Genomic DNA, 26327 nt, shown 5'->3' with positions numbered 1-26327 from the left:
GGTTCTACGGTTAGAAGCCTGGCATCATAATGATAGGACATTTTAGTGCTAGAGCCATTTTCAAAAAGGTTCTATATAGAACCATACACAGCACATGCACCCTCAATCTGAAGAACCATTTCACCATTTTACGCAAATAACTTAAGGATGAAATAGTTCTATATAGTTAGGGTTCTAAAGAGAACTGTTGTTTTAGCTAAAGAACCCTTGAAGAGGGTGTAGAAGATCTGACGGAAAACCGGTTTATGGTGTGGTTCCTTAAAGAACCTTTTACGTGGTTTTACATCAGAATAGGGCGCTATTTTTACGTCATGCCATCTTTATTTGATGTCACGGAACCTTTTTTTTTCCTAAGAATGAAGTTAAAACTGATTTCGTTCCACTAAAAACAGAATCTGAGTGGACTTGATCGCCGCCGCCGCCGCTGAGCCGGTAAGGAGGCGAGACGCTGAATCTGAAGGGAAATGATCAGGAACAGCAGGTCTGTCCGGCTCACGGACCACAGCTCGGACTCGCCGTCAGCCCGCCATGTTGGTTTGACCGCCGCCGCCGGTTTTTTCTGATGTTTCACACGTGATCCGCGTCTGTCCTCCTTTTCCGCGTCGGCGCAGGTTCCCCGCGTTTAGCGGCGGTTTAAAAACGCAAGCTCGAGGCTGAGCCGGGAGAGGTTAACTCAGGAACACGGGCGACTCCGCTCTTCTTTGTTCGAGATGCTCCCGCGCCCTTATTTTAATAGGTAGGGTGGTCGCGGGCTGAGGCTAATCCCCCCCTCGGAGGCGCAGGGGGCTGCTGTCGGTTACAGTAATGGCAGCCTGACCGCGTTTCTGTGAGGAGAAACTGACGTAATGTTTCGGGTAGCCCATATTCATAAACACGGGGACGAGCTGGAGGCCAGAGATCCACACGGCCGCTCGGCGCCTCTACACGTCCCAGAGAGACGGAGCAGCAGTAACCGACACGTGGAAACCCTCAGTATTTAATAGAGGGCGTAATGAAACCTGCCTCTAGTGAAAGTCGGGTTATTTGTTGTGATTGAGAGCCACTGAATGTTAATTGTGATGCTGGGTAGTGAAATAAGCCCAGGTCTTGTGTGGATGTGTGGATGCGGGGATGTGCGGTGGGCTCTTTAAGAGCAGAGGGAGGGGGCTCAGCACTGGGCTGCAGTGTTTTTGTCTCGCTGTCAGTGCTGGCCGTACACGTCTGAGGGGACAGCGAGGGGCTAGGTGAGCGCCTTCATCTTTTCATATTTTTCATTTAGGCCATTTTCCCAGACATGTACGCGGACGCGCGCAGAGCCGCGGGGCTGTTCTCCGCTCTCTCGTGCTCGCCGTCCGAGACGCTGCTCTCTTTGTGCTGTTGGGGGTTTTGCCCGACTTTCCACTTAAGTGACGGGATGCCGTCGTCTCTGGGGACTGAGCGTCTTTGTTGTGCCGCTTAACTAGAGGCCGTTTGAAACGTGCCAAATGCTCGTATGTCAGTTTTGGGATGAGCGGAGCGGCGGGTTGACGAAGAGCGTCTTGAAGGAAAGCGCGCACACAAAGCCCCGTGGATGTGGCGCCCGTGTTAGAGAGACCGACGCACCGCGCGCACACGCTCGCTTCAGCGATTCTCCATCGGAAAGTAAGGACGAGTGGGAGGAAGCCGCGTTTCCACACCGTTTACTGGGTGAAAACGGCGTCGTGGCTCGGCCGAGTTGACGGTCATCGCGCGCGCTCCCGAGGCGTGACAGAGACGCTTTCCAGTTTTGCGAATTTGACTCACGGTTTCGCGAAGAACCCGGTTTTGGAGGGTTTTGCAGTGCTGGGGTGTGGAGTTGGCGAGTTTTGGGGTCCAGTCAGTGAGTGCGGGGCTCAGGGGACAGGGTGGGACCGCGCTTTCGCGGACTTTTCATTACTTCCAGATGTGCATCGCGCTGCGGCCTCGCTTCCAGACCCGCTCCGCAGCGGTCGGTCAGCAGAGTGGCTGAAATGTCCGTTGCTTTCCGGAGGCACTGCTGAGATTTGCTCCTCATACCGTCAGGCTGCGGGTCACCCTTTATTTTGACCAGCCTGTTTACAGCCTAAACTTCTGTCGTTTCACTTCAGACCCCGCGCGCGGAGCGGGGAAAGCGCCTGTCTCTGGTTTACTTAACTAATTTAAAACACATGTGCCTGACACCCGGGGTCAGACTACCAGCATCCTGCTCGGTCCTGCTTAGACTTTAAAGGGGCATCCCACCCATTTTCAAAGGGTCTCCCGATTCAGTGGTTATGATATGAACCAAGTCGTTCAGAGTGTTTCTTTAGTGTGTTGTTGTGGCCGGACCCTCCTAATGTCTACTGGGCAAATATAGCCAGTTTATTTACTAGCCTATCCAAGGCCACCGGTCATTGGTGGTAAAATAATGGCCAGCCTGAAACAGTGACTTCTCTGTGGATTATTCTTTGCCTTGGCGCGTCCTTCCTGTACCCCTCCACCAAGAATGGATTCAAACACAACCGTTTCGTGTTGTAACTCTCTGTGCGCAGTTCTGACTCAGAAAGTTTCGCTGTACTGGAGCACTTCACATCAAACCCACCGCTCGGAACGACTTTGTTTCCATCTTAATCATTTAATCACGCAGGAAAGTGGAAAATTGGGTGGAGTTCCCCTTTAAAGGGCGTCCAAGTGTTTAGTGCCGCGGTCCTTTTTCTGAGTTACAGAAACGTCCGGTATAGAAATAGACTGTACAGGTGCTGGGGCTGTGACGTCACTCCGCCGAAACCGCTTCTCTCCCGCGTGCGTGCGCATTCCACATGGCCGCGTTTGGGAATGTGGAGCAGTAAACGCCGTTTGTAGGATGGAGCAGGCGGTTAAAATGGAACAGCCCTTAGCATTTACTTTAACCCGAAGACACGTCAGTCTCTGTCAGCCGATGTCTCAGATGCCAGTTAGAGCAGAGTTTCTTAGTCTTGGACCTGGAGAGCCCCTGCTCTGCGCCCAAACTCCTGTTCTTTGTAAGAGTTAGACAGTGCAGTAATAACTGGGGGCAAGGGAGCATTGGAGCCCATGTCCCCACAGCAGTCGGGCCCTCTAAAATCTTTATTGGGCTAGTCATATAGATACCAACACAATTAATATGGACAACCAACACAACCGCTTAACTTCCATCTACACTGAACCAACAGACCTGATATCTGTTTGTCACTCGGTCATTCATAACGCACCTTATCCATGATAACTGCTTACAGACAGACCCTTCACAACCTGCAACATGATCTGCATCATCATAAAATCTAAAATAGGCAGTCTAGTGTAACTACTTAGGTTAACAATAGATGCCACTGGCTGCATTATCTTGCTGCCTTTGCATCAGCTTGTTTGAAGCATAACAGTGATTAAACAAGAAGTATTGTTTTTTTATTGAAAGTTTGTAAGGGACATGCATTTTTGTACTAGGGCCCATAAGATCCTAGTTTCACCATTGATTTTAAAATAGTGAGAAATACAGAGCTTCCGCACCCGGATTCAGAACCACCGCTCCAGAGCACAGTCCAACAAAAGGATGAGGTACTTATAGCCGTTAGTGCTCTCAGTCTTTTGTCACCCAGAAATAGAGTGGATTCAAGTATAATGGGACATCAGGCAATACCAGACTGTGTTTTAGATAACAGGACATGTATAACAATCGTCCTTCTGTTCAGTTTCCCACTAAAACATTTTTACAGTTTAATTAAGCCACTTACAGTATTTACTTTAACTCATTTAGATAGAATATAATAGCAGAAATCAGCTGAAATTGGAAAGTACAAGAGTTTCTTAAAGTGTCCCCTACCACTTGTTTGCCCACCATACCTTAATCTGCTCTACAGTGAAAGCAGGTAAGCCAGCATGCCAGATCAGATCTAATCAAGGAGCTCACCTTTCTGTTTATTCAGCATTTTCTCACAGACCCTGGCACTAAAGAGGGCAATAAGTTCATGGTTCTTCCACCACCATCACAAAGAGGTGTCGAATCACATCACACATATAGAAGTTATTTAAGTCAGAAACGAAGGGGGGGGGGCTTTCTCATTCCTAATGACCTCATCATTTGTAATCGTGCACACAGGTACAGCTTCTCACACTGATTCAAAACGCCAGATAGCTCTCATTCATGTTATAGCACCGGTGGGCAATATGACAGAATTGTAATACTTCAAGATGTGTTCATAATGCATTTGTCACAGTCGTTATTTTTTGGGATGTCTAATATGTTGGAACAGCCAAAAAAGAGCAATATTTTTGAAAATATTGTAAAACCATACAGAGTACAATGATTTTCATTAAATGTTTCACACACTGAGCTGCACTAAATCTAGTGTAACAGGTCTTATGGTGTTCTGTTTGTAATGAAACATGCTTTGGTCAGTGTTGATATCCACAATGTGCTCGTATTGTGATGCACTTTATCAGGATAAATATTGTCATATTGCCCAACCCTACAGGTCAGTCATGTGTCTTTAGTATATTTTATGTTCATTTAGCATGTTTTGAGTAATTCCCAGCACAGATGTGGCCAAGAGACTGGATTTGTAGAAATGCAAATGCTAATAGAATAAAACCTGACAGAAAGCTTGGAACATCTAAGGACACGTGACTGTACTCTGAGTTTGCCATTTTGAAAATGAGATTAATCTGGCTTTTTGAAGGCTTAAGCAGTTGCTCCATTGGACTATATTTAAGCCCAGAGAAGCTGCAGAGGAGCTTTAGTTTCTAAATACCAAAGCTATCAGAGAGATTGTACTACGCAAGATTATGAATGATGGGAAACAACAATTTTAATAGGGTCTGGCTTAAGAATCATGGGACGCATCTTTTAAGTATGTGTTTATACTGCTTATCTACCTTGTTTTGCCATTTGCTGGACCAGAATGCAGGAAGGCATTATCCTCAGTAAACACTCACCTAATCCCTTTAAGACATTAGTCGAAAAAAGAGAGGATGGAACTTTTGCAAGCATGAGCCTCCTGAGTGAAGGTGTGTCTCTTCCATGCGCAGGGCATGTGTGAAGGGTCTGTGCTGCTGGCTGCTACACTTCTCTAATCTGGAAGCGTTTAACGAAGGCATTAATGAGGGGAGTGTGTAATAACAGATGCTGCTTATGTTTATTGGACTAAAACGTTGGTGTTGATAAAAAAAGGTTTGGTATTAGTCTGTTAGCCTATATGGGCCTCAACTGCCAAGTAAAAACTGCCTTATCTTGGATTTTGACTGAATCTGCCTCTACTCTTTCCATGACACCTCCCTGACCCCTCCACCCCCCCTTTTGTTTACATTACCACTCGGTGTGCGGTCACTCAACCTAAGTCTCCCCTCTTGCCTTAAACAACACCTTTTGCACTAAAATTTCACACCCATTTTTGCAGCTCACAAAGTTGTTCTGCTCTTTGTCTTGGCCCATCTCTCTGAATGTTCTCTCTTCCATGCAGCTTTTCACCGCCCTTCATTCCACCCCTCACTCTCATAGGAATTATGCTTTAATTCTCTTTTTTCTTTTTGGTTGCTTTAGCAATTCCTGTCGTCTGAGCCCCACCCATAGGCTGTTTCCTGTCGGAGGTCTGCACAGTGGCCAATAGGAGGGCGGTGTGTGTTTTCTTCTGCTCTCGTCCCTGCGGTAACGTGAGCAGGGTGAAGCCCCTCCTCGGCCTCCAAGCTTTGGCCGTGGCCCACCATGCTGTGTCTTTTTCTCCATACCACTCCCTGATGTAAAAAGCAGCCCTAATGCAGTTATGAGTGAAGGCCATGCTGAATTCATGGAGGGAGGCTTTGAGCATTGGTCATTGTGGCTTTGCAGCCCTCGGCTCAAGACTGCGTCATTCTGAGAGGATTTGTCAGGCTTGTCATGTGATGTTTGACTTCAACAAACCAATCCCATATAGGCACGTTCTGAGAAGAGCTGTGGTGCCAAATTGTGTTCTGTAAGAAGTAAAGATTTTTATAGCTTGCTTCGCTGAATGTCAAGAACTCTTTCTGAGGACCACCAACAGAGAGTGATTCCCAGAACTCCAAGCTTCCTTCTGGCTATGGTAATCATATTGAATTTGTTTACTTGTATCTGCTCTCATTTCAGAGAGCCTAGTTCATTGGTTGGATCGATGGAACATTGACTTTGAAATCTTCAATTCCACCAGCAAAAGAGAGCGAAAGAAAGTTTAATGCACAACTGTATGGAATAACAAAGACCTAAAACCTTCAGGAAGCTTCTTAAACAATCTGCTCTGGCCCGGACTCCTGTCTCTGTAATCTCCCAGACGTCTGTTTCTCCATGGCTGGTTGAAGGAATGCATAGAAAATGATTGCGATCTCTTAGGAGGAGCCTGTTTAATCTATGCGGAGAGGGCCATTGTGATTACAGCATTATTCACCCCTTAGTCCTGAGCTTCAGTTAAGCTCATTTAAAGCCTCATCAAGGCTTTCTGTGCTTACTTTGCAGCATATGGCCAAAGTAGGCTTCGAGATGTAAAGTTGCTGGTATTTGCAGTGGCTCACGCTGGGAGCACTCTTAAGCTGAAAGCAGGCCGTAGCTCTGCTTGCCTGCTATAGGTATTTTTGTTCTAGTTTCCATTAGCATTTACCACTTTGCCTTTTTCTTCTCTCTCCTCCTTCATCTTCCTTTCCTCACACATTGCCACTCCCCCCCAATGCTTTCAAAGTTTCTTCTTCCCTGCTCCTCTCCCATTCCTTGCCTCTTGTTCTCTCTTTACATCTACTGTATCTCTTTCTCCTGATCTCGGCCTCTCCTAGTCTAGGTTAGGAGGAAGTGAGCGACTCGTTTCTGGGTCCTTAGGGAGCTGCAGCTCCCTTTCCTGTAACTCTTTCTGACCTGTACCCAAATGTACTTGTTTGTAATGAGCCGTTGCTCAGTTACTATAATGGACTTTATCATTCAGAGGAAGTCCTTGTTTGCGTATACATTGGACAGTCTCAAAGTATTCTTTGGGCATAGAGGACAGGAAGGTGGCCATTGCCCTCCTGTTGCAACTGTTTTCTTTGCGTTTAGAATGCCAGTGGCTTTGTCGGACCCCACTAGCCTGTGCCAAGTCAGTTTTGCTCAAAAGTTACTTTTTAAAGGCTCAGGAGACTTAATGGCGATTCTCCTAACATTCCTTAGGGGAAAAAGCATAAGATGAAAAGGAGACATGAAATACAGGAGAGATAAATGAGAGACGAAAGTTCAGTTGCAGATAAAGATGAGTGTTATTGCCCAATCACATATTGTACAGATCTAAGTACAATGTGTCACTTTATTGAAATCTCTACTGAAACTCAAGAGGAGACACGTGAGATTAGTGGGATGTTTTGCTCAGGAGCTGCAGGAGACAAATGTCTCCTTTGTCTTTCCATATAGTACTGAAACAGAATACTATAAACAGAAAAAGAAAAGATTTTAAATTGTAATAATAGTGGAGCTGCTATTATTATATCAGCACTGCCATATGTAACCATTTAAAAGGGTTCTTTAAAAAAAACATATGTCTTTCCATCGATGAGAACCATGTGACCATACGAAGAACCATATATGGATTGAAATAGTTCTTAAAGTATTAATGTGAATATATGGAGCCATTACCTTTACTACAGGATCTTTGAAGAAAATAATTACAGTGATATTTGAGTTTATATATATATATATATATATAATTTTCATGAAAATGTGTGATATATCTTTACAAAAGGATTTTCAATTTAAGTCTTTGCACACTTTCAAGTCACTACAAATAAACAGGAACATTGTACATGTGATAGATGTCGTTTACTTGTTCCTGGAGATTCCATGCATGGAGTTGGGGGTGGGGTTGGATTACTCTTCACTTCATGACACTGTCAAACTCTTTTAGCATATCAGAGAAAGAATGGGACTTCTCATGCAACCATTACATGAGCGTTCAGGCAGTAGCGCTCTCTCTTTCTCTCTCTCTGTCACTCTCTCTCCCTCTCTCAGCTCCTCCCAACTATATATTAGAACCAGCTGTGGAGCTCAGGCTTGAATGAATGGTTCTTTTGTGATTTGGCTGTCACTGCACTCCTGTATAAGGGTCTGTTTCTGTCTCTCTCTTTCTCTCTCACCCACTCTCTTTCTCAGTCCAGACACTGGCATGACGAAAGTGTTGGAACAATGTAACTCAATGTTCTCCGTATGACAGTGTTGCCTAATGCAATGAATTAGCAGGTCTATTAGCAACATTTGAATATGCATTTCACAGCCTTTCCAAGCAGTGGGTGGTTGAAGAATGTGATTCCCCAGGGATTTTTAAATCGTTTGAAACGCATCATTTTCATCAGGGAAAACAAATGATCCTTGTACGCTGCTCTGTCTGTTCTTGTGCATCTTGAGATTGCTCCTCAGTTGTCCAAGCAGAATCGGTCACAGCATGCTGTTTGATCAGCCCAGGATTATGGTGAAGGTTGATTTGACCAACAACCATGTTTGTGTGCCTCTGGCTCTGGCTTCAAGAGTTCGAGCCGTTTGAAGTATTGCAACTGAGAAAACATTGCTCAATGTCTCTGTGCAGAGTTTTCCCAGACTTTGGAGGGACTTGCCAAGCCTCATGTTGTTGTGGTTCTGTGCGAAAAAGGGTGTGTGTTGTTTATGATGGTAAGCAGTGAGGATGCCGAGCCCAGCAACATATTTCTCACCAAGGGGGCGTTTGGCTCGCCACTCCCACAGATGATGGTCTTTAGTCTCCAAGCCTCATTTTTTCCTGCTTCTAGACTCATGAGGTGTGGTGTCCTTGGTGTGGTGCCGGGTGATTAGGGCATTCCACCTAAACAAGGGGTGCGGCCCCAAGAATATCCAGTTCAGTGCCAGTGCATACAAATATGCCAATGTTCGTAATTCTTCTACATGCTATTTTATGACACCAATGCTGAATTCAGCTCATAAATCTCATGTTGTTTTCCTGCAGGCTTGAGGTGCCACCCTCAAGAAAAAGTGAGGGAGAGAGAGAGAGAGGGACAGAGAGAAGAAGGGAAGGAACAGTCCTGGAGGTTGGGGTGGAGAGAACAGCATCGTTGCACAGTGAGTCATATTTTCTGAACTGAGAAAGCTCCCTTGAAATGGTCCTCACAGACCATTCAGTCCTAAGCCCTGACCCAGGGCTGGAGGAGATTCTTTGGGATTAGGGAGTAAATCATCAATGTCATTACAAAACATTTGCTGAAATGATAAACAAGTACTTATCTTTAATGTACTGTTTATATCAGTTCATTCATCATGAAACACTCACACAGTGTAAAGGGCCACTGGTACTTGAAAGCAGTGTAAAAAGGTATAAAAAGGAAAATCCACAAGTTGAATGAGATTTACAACCCCAATTCCAATGAAGTTGGGACGTTGTGTAAAACATAAATAAAAACAGAATACGATGATTTGCAAATCCTTTTCAACCTATATTGAATTGAATACACTACAAAGATGAGATATTTAATGTTCAAACGGATAAACTTTATTGTTTTTTGCAAATATTCACTCATTTTGAATTTGATGCCTGCAACACGTTCCAAAGAAGTTGGGACAGGGGCAACAAAAGACTGGGAGAGTTGAAGAATGCTCAAAAAACACCTGTTTGGAACATTTCACAGGTGAACAGGTTAATTGGAAATAGGTGAGTGTCATGATTGGGTATAAAGGGAGCATCCCTGAAAGGCTCAGTCGTTCACAAGTAAGGACGGGGCGAGGTTCACCACTTTGTGAACAACTGTGTGAGCAAATAGTCCAGCAGTTTAAGAACAACGTTTCTCAACATGCAATTGCAAGGAATTTAGGGATTTCATCCTCTACCGTCCAGAAAATCATCAAAAGATTCAGAGAATCTGGAGAAATCTCTGCAAGTAAGTGGCAAGGCAGAAAACCAACATTGAATGCCCGTGACCTTCGATCCCTCAGGCGGCACTGCATTAAAACCCCACATCATTCTGTAACGGATATTCCCACATGGGCTCAGGAACACTTCAGAAAACGTCGCTCCATCTACAAGTCCAAGTTAAAAATCTGCCATGCAAAGCGAAAGCCAGATATCAACACCACCCAGAAATGCTGCCGGCTTCTCTGGGCCCGAGCTCATCTGAGATTCATTCAGATTCAGATTCCTTTATTGATCCCAGGGGGAAATTGCAGTTGTTACAGTTGCAGCCATTTATATAAAAGAATAAACACTTTAATAATTTAAAACAATATAGAGAAATTTGCAGCATGTACATGAGATTTAAGTACTTATTAATACAGTAAGGGGGCGGTGATTGTGATAATAAATATGAAACATCTGGTATAAAGCAGTTCAAGTATTTAAACTATTTAAATTAAGTTAGTGTCCCTCTGAGTTATTGCACATATGGACAGTTTGGTATTGAGTTTTGTGACTCACACACTGAGGGAGGAGTTATAGAGTTTGATGGCCACAGGTAAGAATGACCTCCTGTGGCGCTCTGTGGTCACTCAGGTAGAATGAGTCTTGAGCTGAATGAGCTCCCGTGTCTCATCACCGTGTCGTAGAGTGGGTGGGAGCCATTGTCCATAATGGCCTGCAGCTTAGACAGCGTCTTCCTCTCGGACACGGCCGTCAGTGAGTCCAGCTCCACACCCACAGCATCACTGGCCTTGCGGATCAGTTTGTTGAGTCTGTTGGCATCTGCCACCCTCAGCCTGCTTCCCCAGCATGCAGCAGCATAGAGGATAGCACTCGCCACCACAGACTCATAGAAGATTCTGAGCATAGTCCAGCAGGTGTTGAAGGACCTCAGGCGCCTCAAAAAATAGAGACGACTTTGGCCCTTCCTGTAGAGGGCGTCAGTGTTCTTAGCCCAGTCCAGTTTATTGTCAATATACACTCCTAGATATGTGACAAAGTCCTTCACCGTTGCCCTGTACTCATCCTCATCATCCCTGCTGATACATCCAACTATTGCAGAGTCATCAGAAAAGTTCTGAAGGTGGCAAGTCTCTGTGCAGTAGCTGAAGTCCGTGGGTTGAAGAGGAATGGAGAGAGGACAGTTCCTTGTGGAACTCCAGTGTTGCTGACCACTCTGTCTGACACACAGTGCTGCAGTCCAGGACACAAGGGGGGCATCTGCTTGCATCACTGTTAGCTTATTACCCAGAAGAGCGGGCCAGACAGTGTTAAATGCAGTGGAGAAGTAAAAAAACATGACCCTCACAGAGCTGGTTGGCTTATCCAGGTGAGATGGACTGACGCAAAGTGGAAAAGTGTCCTGTGGTTTGACGAGTCCACATTTCAAATTGTTTTTGGAAATCATGGACGTCGTGTACTCCGGGCCAAAGAGGAAAAGGACTGTCCGGATTGTTTTCAGTGCAAAGTTCAAAAGCCAGCATCTCTGATGGTGGGGGGGTGTGTTAGTGCCCATGGCAGGGGTACCCTGCACATCTGTGAAGGCCCCATTAATGCTGAAAGGTACATACAGGTTTTGGAGCAACATCTGCTGCCATCCAAGCAGCGTCTTTTTCAGGGATGTCCTGCTTATTTCAGCAAGATGATGCCAAGCCACATTCTGCACGTGTTACAACAGCGTGGCTTCGTAGTAAAAGAGTGCGGGTACTAGACTGGCCTGCCTGCAGTCCACACCGGTCTCCCATTGAAAATGTGTGGCGCATTATGAAGCGCAAAATACGACAACGGAGACCCCGGACTGCTGAGCAACTGAAGTTGTACCTCAAGCAAGAATGGGAAAGAATTCCACCTACAAAGCTTCAACAATCAGTGTCTTCAGTTCCCCAACACTTATTGAGTGTTGTTAAAGGAAAGGTGATGTAATGCAGTGGTAAACACGCCCCTGTCCCAACTTCTTTGGAACGTGTTGCAGGCATCAAATTCAAATTGAGTGAATATTTGCAAAAAACAAAGTTTATCTGTTTGAACATTAAACATCTTGTCTTTGTAATGTATTGAATTGAATATAGAATATTGAATATTGAGGATTTGCAAATCATTGTGTTCTGTTTTTATTCATGTTTTACACAACGTCCCAACTTCACTGGAATTTGGGTTGTAAAATCTTAAAGAATTAAAAATGGAGGCATTGATTTCATTCACAGCAGTAAGAAATGAGGTGGTCAGCCTTGCCGAGCCTTGAATTGCACATACTGACCACACAGGGCTTATTTTCTGCATCTGGAGGCTGGCTGCCAAGTATACCCAAGTACACCCCATACTTATACCAAGTATATCCTATACTTACACTGACATTCTTTTGATGGTATGACAGTCAGAAGAATACTGTTTTCCTTTTTGTTTTCTTCAATCTAGACTCCATGTCGACCTAATGGGTCATGTGAAGGAGAATTTTTTTTTTTTTGTGTAATGATGGAAAAGGATGATATTACATAGTTGTGATCGCCATTTGAGGAATACTAAGCATCTTTGTGGGCTCACTTCCCTCTTGATTGTTAATCTCAGTAAGCTGACTGCATGACCCTGGTGGCAGGCGATATTAACCGCTGCTGGTCTGGAATGTAGGGGAGGGAGGTATGGAGGGAGGGAGGGAGGAACATGGTTCTGGGGTAGTGCTCTTTTTGCATTGAGGTGGGTAGAAAGGGGAACTAGCTGTTCTACTAAAGGCCTATGGAGAGGAGGAGCTCCACCAGGCTCTGTTCACTGTCAGCTCAATGAAACTCTGTTTACGGTCAGGGAGGAAGGTCACCGGTACACATGCGCACACTCACATACACCCACACACACAAACACACAAATAGGCATGCAAGCTCCTGCACCAATGCTGCTCTATTCTGGGGGTAGAGCTGGTAGGATTGGAGGGGGGAGGGATTTGGAACGCTGGATAAAACACCAGAAAAAAATGGAGAGAAGAACTGAAAGGAGATAATACTGAGTATTACAAGAGAATACAGACCGAAGAGCACCTTCTGTTGGGTGGTTGGGACAGAGAGTGAAAGAAGAAGAGATAGATATGGGATAGAGTTTTTAAGTGCGTGGAGAGGAGATGGCAGTTTGGGCACTATTACTGAGAGCTTGGATGTTTATCGTGCTGTGTGGCTGAACTCCACACTCTAATTATATCTCATCAACTGTCTCCCTGTCAAGCCAGTCCCCCACCCTCCCACTGGCTTTTTCTCACACTCACACACACACCCAGACAAAACCGTACCCACCACATTCAGTACTGTGCAAAAGTCAGAGACCACTCTTGGTTTATGTAATTTCTAATCAAAACAGCCGTAAAATATGAGCTTTATTTCCCAGGAGAAATTTCCAAGGAGATTAGATATGAAATAATCCACTTCCATGAAGAAGGGGAAGGTCAGGAGAACAAAACTGGAGATCTAAACTCACCAGTAACACAACTAACAAATAAACAAGACCAGGTAGACCAGCTTTCATCTTTGAGAGAGAGGAGGAAATCAAGTTTCACTACTGCATCAAATCTGAAAAAAGCCACAAGTGTGCCTGTCCATTCTTTTACTGTGAAAAGGCAACTCAGTGCTATGGGTCTGAAAATATGTATAGCTGTCAAGAAACTTACTGAGAAAAGGACATAGACGAAAATAAATAAATGTGCACTAGAAGACTGAATCTGGACATCTGAGATGTCGAGTAAAATGCTATGGACTAATAAGTTCTATAATCTTTGGAAATAAGAGAAGGCAGCACGTACGCTGCTGCGGCGATTAAAGACTCTTTGAACTTTTAATGTTGTTATACAATAATTTGAGTGATACTCTCTGGAAAAGTTTTGGATTGGGGGAAAAAAACCTTAACAACACTATAAAGAAGATGGAAAAAAGCTACTGGTGTTCTCAGAACTGACCACCCCAGCGCCCAGTCCTCAACATTATTTTTCCACTTCTGACCGATGGGCCTGGGTCCGATTCCCTGGTTGGGTAAATAGTGTCTTCTCTGTGGAGTTTGCATGTTTTCCCTGTGTCTGAATTGTTCTCGGAATAGTGGACTGACCACCCCAGATTCCAGACCTCGTGAGAAGAAAATACAACCAACTTCCGAGGCTGAACTTTCTGTTTCAGAAAATATCCCTGCAGATTTATTTTAAAACTGAAGTCAAGTCACCTGAAAAGAATGGAAGCTGTAATACGGATAAAAGATGGACACATTGGCTACTGACCATTTTTCTATTATATTTAGTTGTTGAGGCTTCTGTGTAATTTTCTGCTAAATATAATGTTTTTCATTGATGCTGAAAAATGATGACTTAGTACTTAATGACTTAGTTAATGGCTGTTTTGACTGGTAATTAAATGAAGGGTCATCTCTGACTTTTGCAGAGTCCAGTATATACAGGAACATACATACTCGCACAGAAAAAACAAACCAAGACACATACTTTTCAAGATGCTTACTCTTCCACATAACCTGTGGTTAGACATCAAAGGACATTTTTCTTAAGCAGCACAAAATGTTGTAATTAAATTCGCCCAGCTCGTTGTGCCCTTGGGTCATCACATTGCATTTCAGGTGAATGAGAGTGAGGGAAAGAATAGAAGTGAGCAGATAGTGGGAAAGGGAAAGAGAGAAAAAGACCTTTTTGTTGACTAAAAAGGACACACACACACACACACACACACACACACAAAAAAAAAACAAGTCAGTTTTGTCAGTGTTTCCAAGCGGCCTAGTTCCCCCCCAAAGTAGGCAAGAATCTAAACAGTCTTGGAGGGTCATGAGATTAGGCAGAGGGGAAAAGTGTTTTTTTTTTTTTTTTCTGCACAAAGTAGAAAGCGAGGCCCCGTTGTTTGGGGGAATAGAAAACTGAACCATGCCTGACCTCAGCCCGATGGACAAAGTGTTCTCAAATTCCTGTGAAGTCAGAGCCAAAAGTTTTCAACTTGCCACCCAGTTTATGCTAGGAGCATACATAGCCTGTAGCACAGCCAAATGAGAGATGACTAAAGTGTATAATCCCCCCCCCCCCCCCCCCCCCCCAAAAAAAAAAAAACCCACACACTAATGACCTAGAAAGTTAATCTTTGGCAAGGAGGCTCTCTAACTCCAAAAACCATTTTTGCAACGAAGGGGGAGCACAGGCCAAAGCCAGCAGGAGAGTGTTGCTGCCTGAAACATTATGCTACGTTAGGGGCTAATATCAGTGCAGGAATATAGGCGCCCATTCGTGGAGGCAGTAGCTGTTTTGTTTGGCCCATCTGATTTATAGGTGGAACAGGCTTTCTCTGCTGGAGTTGGGGTATGCCACTGAGAGACAGGAAGGAGGAAGAGGAGACCGCGGTCAGCTGCAATCTCCTGATCGTCAGCTGACTGCAGAGAAAGAGAGAAGGAGAGAGGGGGGAAGGGAATAAAGGGAGGTGGGGGAAAGAGAAAAGGAGATGGAGAGAGGTGGAAGGCATGGAAAAATATGGGAGAGAAATGAAGTGTGTGTGTGTGAGTGTGTGTCTTCCAGCACCTCCATATGGAGTACCACAGTGAGAGCAAATGATTCCTAATAAGGTTGAAACTAGAAGCCATTTCTCCACGAGTTACTGTAGCTGCCAACAAAACTTTTCTTTCCATTCTCTTCCCTCCAAGCATGAGAACCAGAAACAAACAGAAAACGAACAGTCAGGCTCTAGCAGTAGAGAGAGACTGGGAACCAGAGAAGAGTCTCAGAGAAGTGCTTATGAATTACAACTGTTGTAAAACCAGCACAAACACCTAATATGCTTTATAACACAGGGTCTGAAGAGGCTGGACAGGCTTCCTCCTGTACCTCTGACACAATGAGCAGAGTTTCACTCGGGATTATGGCTGTTTGTGTGCGTCTGCATGTGTGTGCAGCTTCACTTGGATGTCTCTGCATGGACGGTGATTGACAACTTTTATGCAGTAATCCCTCTCTCATTCGTTCTCTCTGACCTTCTTTAGGTTTTGAATGTGATGAAGTGACAAGAGGTTGAAATAATGGCTCAAGTGCTGCATATGGACACCAGCTTCCCAGGTACATTTATACTGTAGATGTCTTGTATATACTACTTTTGACAAAGCAAGCATAAACATGTTCATATTGTTCAAATTTAATTTGGATAGCTCTTCTTTAGGACCTTTGTCACATAGATGCAGTCTGGGTAGAAGAATAATCCTCTAAGAGCAACAAAAAAATTAACAAGCTCAATGTATGCCCGATGACAGGCTTTAAAAAGCAAAAATGGAATTTTAAACACTAATGGAAATAATAAATAAATTATTTAAAATACCTCAAATGTCTAAGGTTCCTTATGTGTCATTACCCCTTGTGATTACAGTGATTTTATTTGAGGACTAGCATTTATTGTTTTCCTACAAAGTCTGCTAATGGGTACATCTGTTTACCAAGAGGATTAGGCTTAGACCTCCTTCCCAACTTTATTTCCATTAGGAGATGCTAAGTAACTACTGCAGCAAATTCTTTAGCTGCATATTGCCTGCAGTAAGTGCTGTCCTCTGTAGTCTGACTCAGAGATTAGACTGAGATTTCCTCCAGTTTAAAGTTGATTTCCCCTCTCTGCAGGAAAGATTAACCCTCCAGCTCCAACTTCTCTGCACGCAAAGGACTCAGAGGCTCCTTACTCAGTAGAGACCCCCTATGGTTACCGTCTGGATCTGGACTTCCTCAAATATGTTAATGACATTGAGAAGGGTAACACCATAAAGAAGGTGCCTGTGCAGCGCCGGCCACGATATGGCTCCCTGCCCCGCGGATATGGCTACACTGGCTCATGGTGGACCTCAACCGAGTCCCTGTGCTCCAATGCCAGTGTGGACAGCCGCCACTCATCATACTCTTACTGTGCCCCAGGCTACCACACCTCTCAACGGCCTGGCTTCGGCACAGCCCGTGTGGAAAAGACCTTGCTTGATGCCCGGCGCAAGCTGGAGGAGGAGAAAGATGCACGGCGCTTCTCCAACCTAGGCAGCATGCATAGCAGTGTAGCCGGCTCTAACACTTCGATTTCTAGCGCCCACAGCTTCAACCGGGCCCAGGCAGGTGGTGGTTCGTACACACCGGCCAGCTCAGGCCTTTCCACGCCCGTGTCCCCTACCCCGGCCCACTTGCAGCATGTTCGTGAGCAAATGGCCCTGGCTCTGAGGAAGATACGTGACCTAGAGGAGCAAGTGAAGACCATCCCTGTGCTGCAGGTGAAGATTTCTGTGCTGCAGGAGGAGAAGAGGCAGCTCAGTGTGCAGCTCAAGAGCCAGAAATTCCTGGGCGTGGGTCGGGGTCGACCACGGGAGCTCTACATCGACATCCCTGAGGAAGATGTTGGGGCTGGAACCACCAAGGCAGAAGCAGGACTGTCGCCAACCGCACCTGATGGCTCACGCCAGGACTCAGGCTGTGAGATTGAAGACACAGTGATTGTGGGTGGTGCACGGCCTGGGAACAGGAAGGAAGTTCGCACCATTGGTGTGGGTCCTGATGTTGAGGAGAATAAAGGCACCCGTCAGGTGGGAGTAGGTGTGTGTGAGGAAGACTTGGGCTTGCTGCCAGAAACAGCAGCTCTGAAGACCAAGGTGGAACAGCTAGAGGTACAACTGAAGAGGACAGTGCAAGAGCTGCAGAGTGCCCAAAAGAAGGTGGAGTCAGCCCAGAAGGAGAGGGAAAGGCTGGCAGGACCCCCACAGGCTGACCGTGCTGTTAGGGCTACCAGCCTGGGTTGGCAGGAGCAGCAGCAGGGCCGGGTTGGGGCTGGCCTTCACACAGTGGTCAGCTTCACCCAACAGGACCAGCAGAAGCAGCAGAGGACAGTAGGAATCCAGGTGTACACACTGGAGCAGCCCACAGTGGTGGGAGTTGGCACTCTGTTGAGGGCTCAAGACTGCAGTTCCCCCACAAGACCTCTCTCTGCAGCCCTTCTGGAGGGGGGGCCTCACAGAGGACATGCTGAACCGCTAGTTGCAGAAGGTAGTATTGCAACAGACTCACCCCAAACCCTTTTCCCACTGTTTACCAGTCAATTTTGAAGTAAGGTAGCCATAAATCTGAAAGCTGAAGTTTTCTGTGTTTGTTTCTCCCTCCTACTTTTCACAGAATCACCAAGAGAGCTGCCAATTGCAATAAGCTCCAAGCAGGTACGAGACATTTTGAGAAGCGAAGTGTCCATGTCAGTGCCCGTCACCAGCCCTGCTATTGCTGTGGAGACAAAGTGCAATCAAGTGGCTCCCCTTTGCCTGAGGCTGAAGGAAGGAGAGGCACACCAGCAGCCAGCCACAGAAGTCATCCAGTCACATGAAGATACAACCAAACCAGGTATCTCCTTCTATTTATAACTTTTTGGTATTTGTCAATTTGATATTAAAGGAATGGTTCACTATAAAATCTGATTTACACAATTTTCCATTTATCCCAGAGGTAGTTGATCAGCTAAGACACGTTTACTGCCCAAATTTTTCTTCTTTCATTTAGGGCTAGAGCTGTGGCTTTAACTTTGTTGTTAGATGCCAATACACACCCAAATATTTGGGTAAAATCTGTGCAAAACACTCTCGAACCACAGCCAGGCCTTCAGTAAAGCTGTTGATGTGGATTAGGACATAGTATGATTTACTGTGAGCTATAAAAATGAACTAAACATTACTGTGTAACAGAATGCTGCAGGTCCCATTGTAGACAACAGGTGTTGTGCCGAATTCTGACTTCCCTTCACATGTCATGCAGACATGTGGATTACATTAATTTAATTTCAGTTTTAATAAATAACTGTTTATCTTGATTTTTTAAAACTGAAGTAAATGTTTAAATACAGAAACGATTTGCAAATCTAATCTGGCATCCATATGTCCACATGATGCGTGTGAAGTGACTTTTGAATTTTGCAGCACAAAATTAAACAAAACAAAATTCAGCACAACACCTGTTGGCTATCTATGGCTATCTGCTGGGTTTAGCTACACTGTAAAGTTTTATTTATTTTAATAGCTCACAGGAAGTCACACTGTGTCCAAAACCATGTTGACAAGTCTGTGTTATCTTAATGAAGTCCTAGATATAGTTAAGGTGGGTTAAGAGAGGTTGTAATCATGTATTTACAGAAAGGATTTGATTTCTAATGTTTGTTAGCAATGTTAGACTTTACTGCTCCAATGCTAAACCTCAGAAGCAAAATTTGGACAACTTGGCTTGCCAACTGCGTCTGGGGTTAGTGAAAAATGTCTTTTTCACCATTATTTTAACTTTTATGTGCAGACATAGATACAGTCGACTAGGTCCTCTGAAGATTTTAAACTTTAATGTTAAGCATCTCTGTTTCTACTAAAGCCTCCCCTCAGTCCAGCTTGAGATCCATAATGAAGCGGAAGGCAGAAAAAGAACCAGGCTCTCCCTCAACCAAGAAGAATCTGCAGTTCATAGGAGTTAATGGAGGGTAAAAAGGATTTGTATTGCATTGTCATTTTCTGCATGTACTTAATGCATACTAGACTTTTCCTACAAAACTGCTTGTAGTCAGTAACTCTTTGTAAAACCACTAAGTAACATCGGTGACATGCACTGCAGGTACGAGTCCACGTCAACAGAGGAAAGCAGTTCTGAGAGTTCAGAGGACGAGAGTGATGCAAGTGAATATCATGAGGCCACAGAAAAGCTACCAGAATCTGCAGCTCAACAGCCTCAGGCAGCCTCTGTCACCAGCCCTGCTGTCTCTGCCTCTGAGTTCCCCAAATCAATAGAGACAGAAGCTGGCCCTGCACCTCAGCACAGCACTGTCCCACCTTTAGTCAACGAGGCTTCCACTCTGCAGAGCCCCAACCAGTCACCAGCCTTAGATACTGCTGCATGGCAACAGGTTATCCAGTCACCAGCCTCAGATACTGATAAACAGCACTGTGCAAGCCAATCATCTACCACTGCCATGACTCCTCAGGACAGAGTCAGCCAATTAGCAGAGACAAGTCCTACTCAGCAGCATACCTCCCAAAGCACTGTCACTTCCCCTGAGCAAAGCTACATCCAGTCATCTGCCACCTGCATGGTGTTGGAACAAACTGTTAACCAAACCAAAACCACTGACTCCAGTTCTCAGCAGAATTCTACCCAATCAGAGGCCTCAAGACTGACCTCTCAGCAGCCCACTACTTTATCCTATACCTTTGGCTCCTCTCAGTCAAATGCCAGCCAGTCACAAACCACTGACCTTACTCCAAAGCAGGGACCCCTCAAATCAAAGGTTTCAGATACTTCTGCACAAGAGGACACGGTCCCATCTCCAGCCAGCACTCCAACTACAAATACCTCCTCAAATGCAACCAAACAGGAAAGCAGGTGTGGTGCCAATTATAATTATTTTGATATTTACAAATACATGAGTGCTGGGTATTCTCTGAATGATGTGCTAAGAAAGTCTTTACCTGTTTGGTTTCAGAGGGGAATTGAGTGAGGGCCTCATGGCAGCCCTTCACACCTTGCAGAAAGCACTTGCTGAACCAAATGCCTTCAGCCAGCAGGCGGCGGTATGTATAAACCGGTATAATATATATATATATATATATATATATATATATATATATATATATATATATATATATTTTGTAAATTAAATTAAATTTAAATTATTAAAGTTACATAATAAAAATGTAATCATTTAAGTTAAATTTTACCTTAGATAAGTTTAGCTTATAATATTAGCTCAGTAGCTCCTTTACCTTACATTTGATTCACATTAACTAGTAAGCTTGGTTAAGTTATTGTTGACATTATTAATTAAGCTTACTAACAGATATTTTTTACCACAAACACACAAATCATTAAATAATAATAATAATTGTAGTGAGTAGACTAGATATCCAAATGCAAGCCACCACTTTCTTTATTGATTGTAGAGTTTCTTGGTTGCTTTCATTTTCCAAACACACAGCGTGCTGACAGTCATTATCATGGCAAGCACCGGCTGAGACAATTATAGGCAGGGTAAAACAACTATATGCAGTTTCGCTATAAAAAAAAAAATTACGTAGAGTTTTGAGAAATGAGTCAAATGCCATTTCATCTCATCCTCCTTTCGCAGCGACCCATTTACAACCTTGCACCAGTAGCATTTGTTTAAAGCCTTGTGCTTATGTTCTCTTCCTAGAGGACAGCCTACACTACAGTGCTGCAGGAGTGGCTGCGAGTTTCATGCCACAAATCAGCGGATACAGCAGCAGTCCGGGCCTACATGGATGCCTTTGCCTCCATCTCACTCCAGCTACTAGAGTTTGTGGTCAACATGGCAGACGGCAATGGAAACACAGCACTGCACTACACTGTCTCACACTCCAACTTCCCTGTGGTCAAACTGCTGCTGGACACAGGTTAGTTCTTGTGGTGGAGAATGTTTACAAATATTATTAATAAGGAAAGCCATAGAAGCTCCGTTTTTGGTAGTTTTAACTCTGTGTAGGGTTCCAACCCACCTGATTAATCTTAGCAAGGCCATGACAATTAGCTGACACACTTAATAAGATGTGTTAAAGCAGGGAAACCCCCAGACTGTGTTGTGTCGTGACCAGAGCTATCAAACAGACAGTCGTGACTCCGTCAGTATTCTGTAAGTGTACCAGGGAGACAGCGATGCCCTTGTTCGGCATGTGACAGGTATGTGTTTGCCTTGTGCAGGTCTCTGTAACGCGGACAAGCAGAACAAGGCTGGATACACTGCTATCATGCTGACAGCTCTGGCTGCCTTCCACTCTGACAGCGACCTTCAGACTGTACTGCAGCTGCTCCGCACAGGAGACGTCAATGCCAAGGCCAGCCAGGTGTGCCCTCTACTGGTCAAACAGTGTAGTTCAATTCAGTCCACACCTTGCCAGCTATGTTTATTTTAAACTGTGATTTTAAAAGTTCAGTATAGCCTATGAAAAACTGAGATACAAAGTTTTCTTAGGACATTAATAATGCGAAGTCCTATGCAGAAGTCAGAGACCACTGAATTTTGGCGCAGTGGAAAAATATCCTTGCAGATTTCTTTGAAAAACAAAAAGCACATCTCATGAAAATAATAGAAGCTGTAATAAATGCTAAGTGTAGATGCACTAAGTACTGAAACTGCTGATATTACTTGTATTTGTTGAGGCTTCTTGGTTATTTTCTGTTAAAAATGTGTTTTCTGCTTTTTCCTGATGCTGAAAAATGAATGAACTTAATGGCTATTATGGCAAGAAATTAAATAAATGAAGTTTCTGACTTTTGCACAGTACTATACTTCAAGTAAATCATCACATGGTCTGTAGATAAGACTGACATTAGTGCATTTGTTTGTGTTATAGGCAGGGCAGACAGCTCTGATGCTAGCAGTTAGTCATGGCCGAGGGGACATGGTCAGGGCCCTGCTGTCCTGTGGAGCTCAGGTCAACTTGCAGGATGATGACGGCTCCACAGCTCTCATGTGCGCCTGTGAGCACGGCCATGTGGACATTGTGCGACAGCTGCTGTCTGTGCCAGGCTGTGATGCCACTCTCACAGACAATGTGAGTGGAAGTATATAATTCACCTTTCATTAAGATTTGATGTAATCATAACGATCCCTGCATCCAAAGTATCTTCATCATCCTACTTTGTTCCTTCAGGATGGCAGCACTGCTCTCTCCATAGCACTGGAGGCCAGTCAGAATGACATTGCCGTGCTTCTGTATGCCCATCTCAATTTTGCCAAGCCGCCGTCCCCTGTGAGTGAAGTTACACACACACACACACACACACACACACACACACACACACACACACACACACATATGATCATGCTGTGTTCTTTCCTGTGACTATACTTTGTTTCCAATGCTCTCAGGTGTCTCCAAAGTCTCCAATTTTGGGATCCCCACCGACTTCATCCGAAATGAAGTGAAGGAATAAAACAGATAGGCCAATACTTCCTTTTCCACCAAGTTCCTGGCCTCTACCATGTGTATATGTGAGAGAGATTTGTTTGTGATTTGTCTGAGAGATTTTGCAGGCACAGGCACATCTTACTTCTGTATACATTTGCCCTGTGTGACTATATTTGGGTGATTTTGAAATGTATGTGTGCACCCTTCCAAGATGTTAGCACTTGGTGTCATTCAAATATATTTTCGGTGGTGTTTTAGCGGTACTTTTTCACCTGCTCATTCCATCATAGAACAGAAAACCCACACCAGGCTTCCTATCCCATGATTTTTTTAAACAAATTTACTTTTGTTGCATTGATTTGCTGGTTAGCGTATTTGATCCCACATACAGTAGAAAATCAATTAAATAATCTGTCTATTAATATACTTTATGCAGCAGCGTTGCCTTTGTCTTGATGGGGTGGAAAAATATTAGGTTAGTAACTTTACCTCCATGATTAGTGAATTAGCCATATTCTATTTATAAATTTAAATGCTACAATTATTCACTATTCAGAACGTACTATACGTATTGAAGCCATGGTGCTCTGGCCCAGGGGTTCTTAACCTTTTTCACAGTGCAACCTTTTTCTGTCCCAGTATACATCCCAGTATACAAATGATAGAAATTACAGTAGAATAACCAAATGTAAGTCTAATTGCTTACCCCACAAACACCACAAACCACAAATCTTTTGCCTGGTGCTGAAGTCCCAGCTTAGCTAATAGAAATGTATAATCCTTCATAACCTGTCTTCCATGGCCTGTGGGTGGAGCCATTCGGCAGAGAGTGTATGCACAACTCTCTTATCCCCCTGAACCACATCACAACCCCTAAGGGGGTCCTGACCCCCAGGTTAAGAACCCTTCCTCTAGCCAAACACTGTTTTTTATTGACTTTTTACAACAAATAAAGTCTTTGATAAGGCGTGCTAAGTTATGCACATGAGAATATTCTGACCAGCCGTTTTTAAAAGTATTGTTTTGATAGATGTCTTTTACACAAGTCCATAGATCAATGCTGGGTCCTGTATGACTGATTCACAGGGGAAAGTTGTCAGTTCAAAAGTTTAATAATGATAATATTGTGATCTTTTTACTATTTGGTTACAGTTTATAACGTCTACACCTGTACAGCAGTGTGTCAAAAAGGATTTGCCTTAGCTTGTTTTTGTGCAGACTAACAGCAATATTACCTGCTCTCCACGTATATTGATTATTGTCACCGTACTAGATAGAGTTGCAGCTGCTGATTCTTCCCCGACTCGTGTAGCTTCAGTGTGTGGACTATGGTTTTGCCTCTGACCGTGAAGGATACAGCCTTTTAGAATGTGTATGCTAGACTGTAGAAATGACTTGTTTGTAATTATAGATGATGTGGGCTCTCCAAAGACAAAATAGCAAATAGTTGGACTGAACTTTCCAAATCCATGTTGGCATTTCACTTGAGAGTGTCTGCACAGTGAGGATCGCACATGTTGTCAGAGATGTTTAAAAAGTAGTGAGGTTCCACATGACTTTGAAGGGATTGGTAGAGATGTTTTGCTGAGGCTGGGATGGACTGTGGGTGGAGCTAGTGTTCCTTGATGCTGAAGTGGGCACTGTACTGTGCTTCTCAACCAGTTGCTGTTGTGTGGGTCTAGAAAGTGTGGAAAAAAAAAGGCTCAGAACTATCTAAGAAAAATGTCTTGAATAAGATGCTTTCTGAAATATGAATAATATATGTCATTCCCAAAGGTTTTAAGTAAATGACTATACAAGTTCTTTTAGCTTTTATCCACACAGGTTATTAACTGTTTGAATTGCAATCATTGTGTAATTTGATGGGTAACTAGATTTTTAATCATGGTTTTTACACATGCTTTCTTATCACCTGTTTCGGAGCTAATTGGTTTTTATAATCTTTTATATTTGTTTTATTTAACTCTCTCTGTATATCTTTATATTTGTAATATCTGTTCACAAATTCTGTATATCTTTTGGCACATTTGCCCTTTTAATTAGCATCATGTACCCATACAAAAAAAAATCCACACTTTGTAATGTTTTGTTTTCCTCGTTTTTGAAGAAATAAATTTAGACCTTATAGACTTGGGTCATGCATGGCTGTATGTTCTGAAATGTGTGCAGTGTGGTACTTCTGTGGACGCCAGGGGGTGCTGTGGACCAACGTTAAGCTGGCGTTTTTGGGCTTTCTTGAGTGTTTTTGTCAGTCGCCAGGGGGCGCAACGAGACCAGCTTCAATTACATTTTCATACTTAAACGCTGCAATTATTTAAATCAGTAGTGGGGAACTCTGATCATGGAGGCCAGCATTTCTGCAGTGTTTGGTGACTTTCCTGCTCAACACACTGATCCAACTCATCAGTTCAGGGCAGGTTTACATGATGTTTCAGAGAGCACACACACACACACACACACACACACACACACACACACACACACACACACACATTTTCTAAGCCGCTTCTCCCCAGGGTCGCAGGGAGTGCTGGTGTCTATCCCAGCAGTCACCAGGCGGAAGGCAGGATACACCCTGGACAGGTCGCCAGAGCATCGCAAGGCAGTTTCAGAGAGCAATGAGCTTTAATTGGTTTATTTTAGAGATGAATGAGCAGAGAGTGCCGGTCATCATTTGTCCACAATGTCAGTTACTATATAGACCGCTAGGGACAAATGCTAAAACAGTATTTTAATCCTTACAATGGTTCGACCTTAAGCTTTATCAACAATAACCCTAGGAAGAAGGGTTTAGGAAAAGGTTCAGTTGACTTCACAGTGCTAAGTCAAAACACAAGCGATAGTAATTTTATTATCTTTAGCCTAGGAAGAATAATGAACAAAAAATAAAAATAATTATTAGCTTCCTCATTTAATTAGTCTAATATGAACAGTTGATGTATTAGTACTTTTTAGCTAAAAGTAAGACCTCGTCTTGCTCTGCATTTTCACGACTGGCACAAATGTCCAAAGATATCTGCTGGAGAAATTCACCACAGGCTAATCTAGATGACACCCAAGGGTGGAGCATCAAGATAGACTGTGTGCATGTTCTCACCAGATACGGGCTGGCTTGTCTTTTTAAAGCAACATTTTCTTCTAGGCCTAAATACAAATGCAGCATAAATATGAGGGCATATCTTAATCAATTAGGACATAACTTGCCTAACTGGCTAAAAAATGAATGGAGATAGCCCATCACTGGGTGACACTGACTTTTTCCAGGGTGGCATCTCCAGTGTCACAGGGTTCCCTTAAATGTGGCGCTGCTTTTATAGTGAGGTTTGTTTTAAAATTCTCTACGAAATTTCACATATTGGTATCATCTAAGGCTCATGCAGAACACCAGAATAATTCGACACACACTTAAAGAGATGGTTCTTGAAGGATGATTCTTCTTTATTAAAGGCAGTGGTTTAATTTAGAACCACGAGTATTTTGTAGAACCATTTTGTGCTAGAATAGCTCTTTGCATGTTGAAATTGTTCAAATTGATGGAGAATGTGTTGTAGATGGTTCTATAAAGAAACTTGA

General features: G+C 43.8%; 1 protein-coding gene across 3 annotated transcripts; it reads left to right on the top strand.

Annotated features, from left to right (window-relative positions):
• Positions 1 to 431: 431 nt before the first annotated feature.
• Positions 432 to 24894, top strand: kank2 (KN motif and ankyrin repeat domains 2). 3 transcript variants are annotated; one of them, XM_037535405.1, is made up of 13 exons: positions 432 to 530; positions 8907 to 9019; positions 15840 to 15912; positions 16462 to 17856; positions 17983 to 18201; positions 19210 to 19315; positions 19447 to 20211; positions 20312 to 20399; positions 21020 to 21239; positions 21544 to 21686; positions 22197 to 22397; positions 22497 to 22595; positions 22715 to 24894. In XM_037535405.1, exons 3-13 carry the CDS (start codon positions 15876 to 15878, stop codon positions 22769 to 22771), a joined length of 3330 nt encoding a protein of 1109 aa, XP_037391302.1. In that variant the 5' UTR covers positions 432 to 530; positions 8907 to 9019; positions 15840 to 15875; the 3' UTR covers positions 22772 to 24894. The 3 variants fall into 3 exon arrangements, with proteins under 3 accessions (XP_037391302.1, XP_017579656.1, XP_037391303.1); XM_017724167.2 differs by lacking the exon at positions 432 to 530 and adding an exon at positions 1141 to 1223; XM_037535406.1 differs by lacking the exon at positions 432 to 530 and adding an exon at positions 5912 to 6026.
• The last annotated feature ends 1433 nt before the right edge of the window (positions 24895 to 26327 follow it).

Source organism: Pygocentrus nattereri, chromosome 27, assembly GCF_015220715.1.
Source record: "Pygocentrus nattereri isolate fPygNat1 chromosome 27, fPygNat1.pri, whole genome shotgun sequence".
NCBI lineage: Eukaryota > Metazoa > Chordata > Actinopteri > Characiformes > Serrasalmidae > Pygocentrus > Pygocentrus nattereri.
The sequence above is the reverse complement of the archived record's forward strand: the minus strand, read 5'-3'. Positions and strand labels throughout refer to the sequence as shown.

Coding starts and splice junctions, on each gene's coding strand:
- kank2 (XM_037535405.1), top strand. CDS start 15,876: ATGGCTCAAGTGCTGCATATGGACACCAGCTTCCCAG. Junction 20,212..20,311: donor GCAACCAAACAGGAAAGCAG/GTGTGGTGCCAA, acceptor GTTTGGTTTCAG/AGGGGAATTGAGTGAGGGCC. Junction 22,596..22,714: donor TTGCCAAGCCGCCGTCCCCT/GTGAGTGAAGTT, acceptor CAATGCTCTCAG/GTGTCTCCAAAGTCTCCAAT.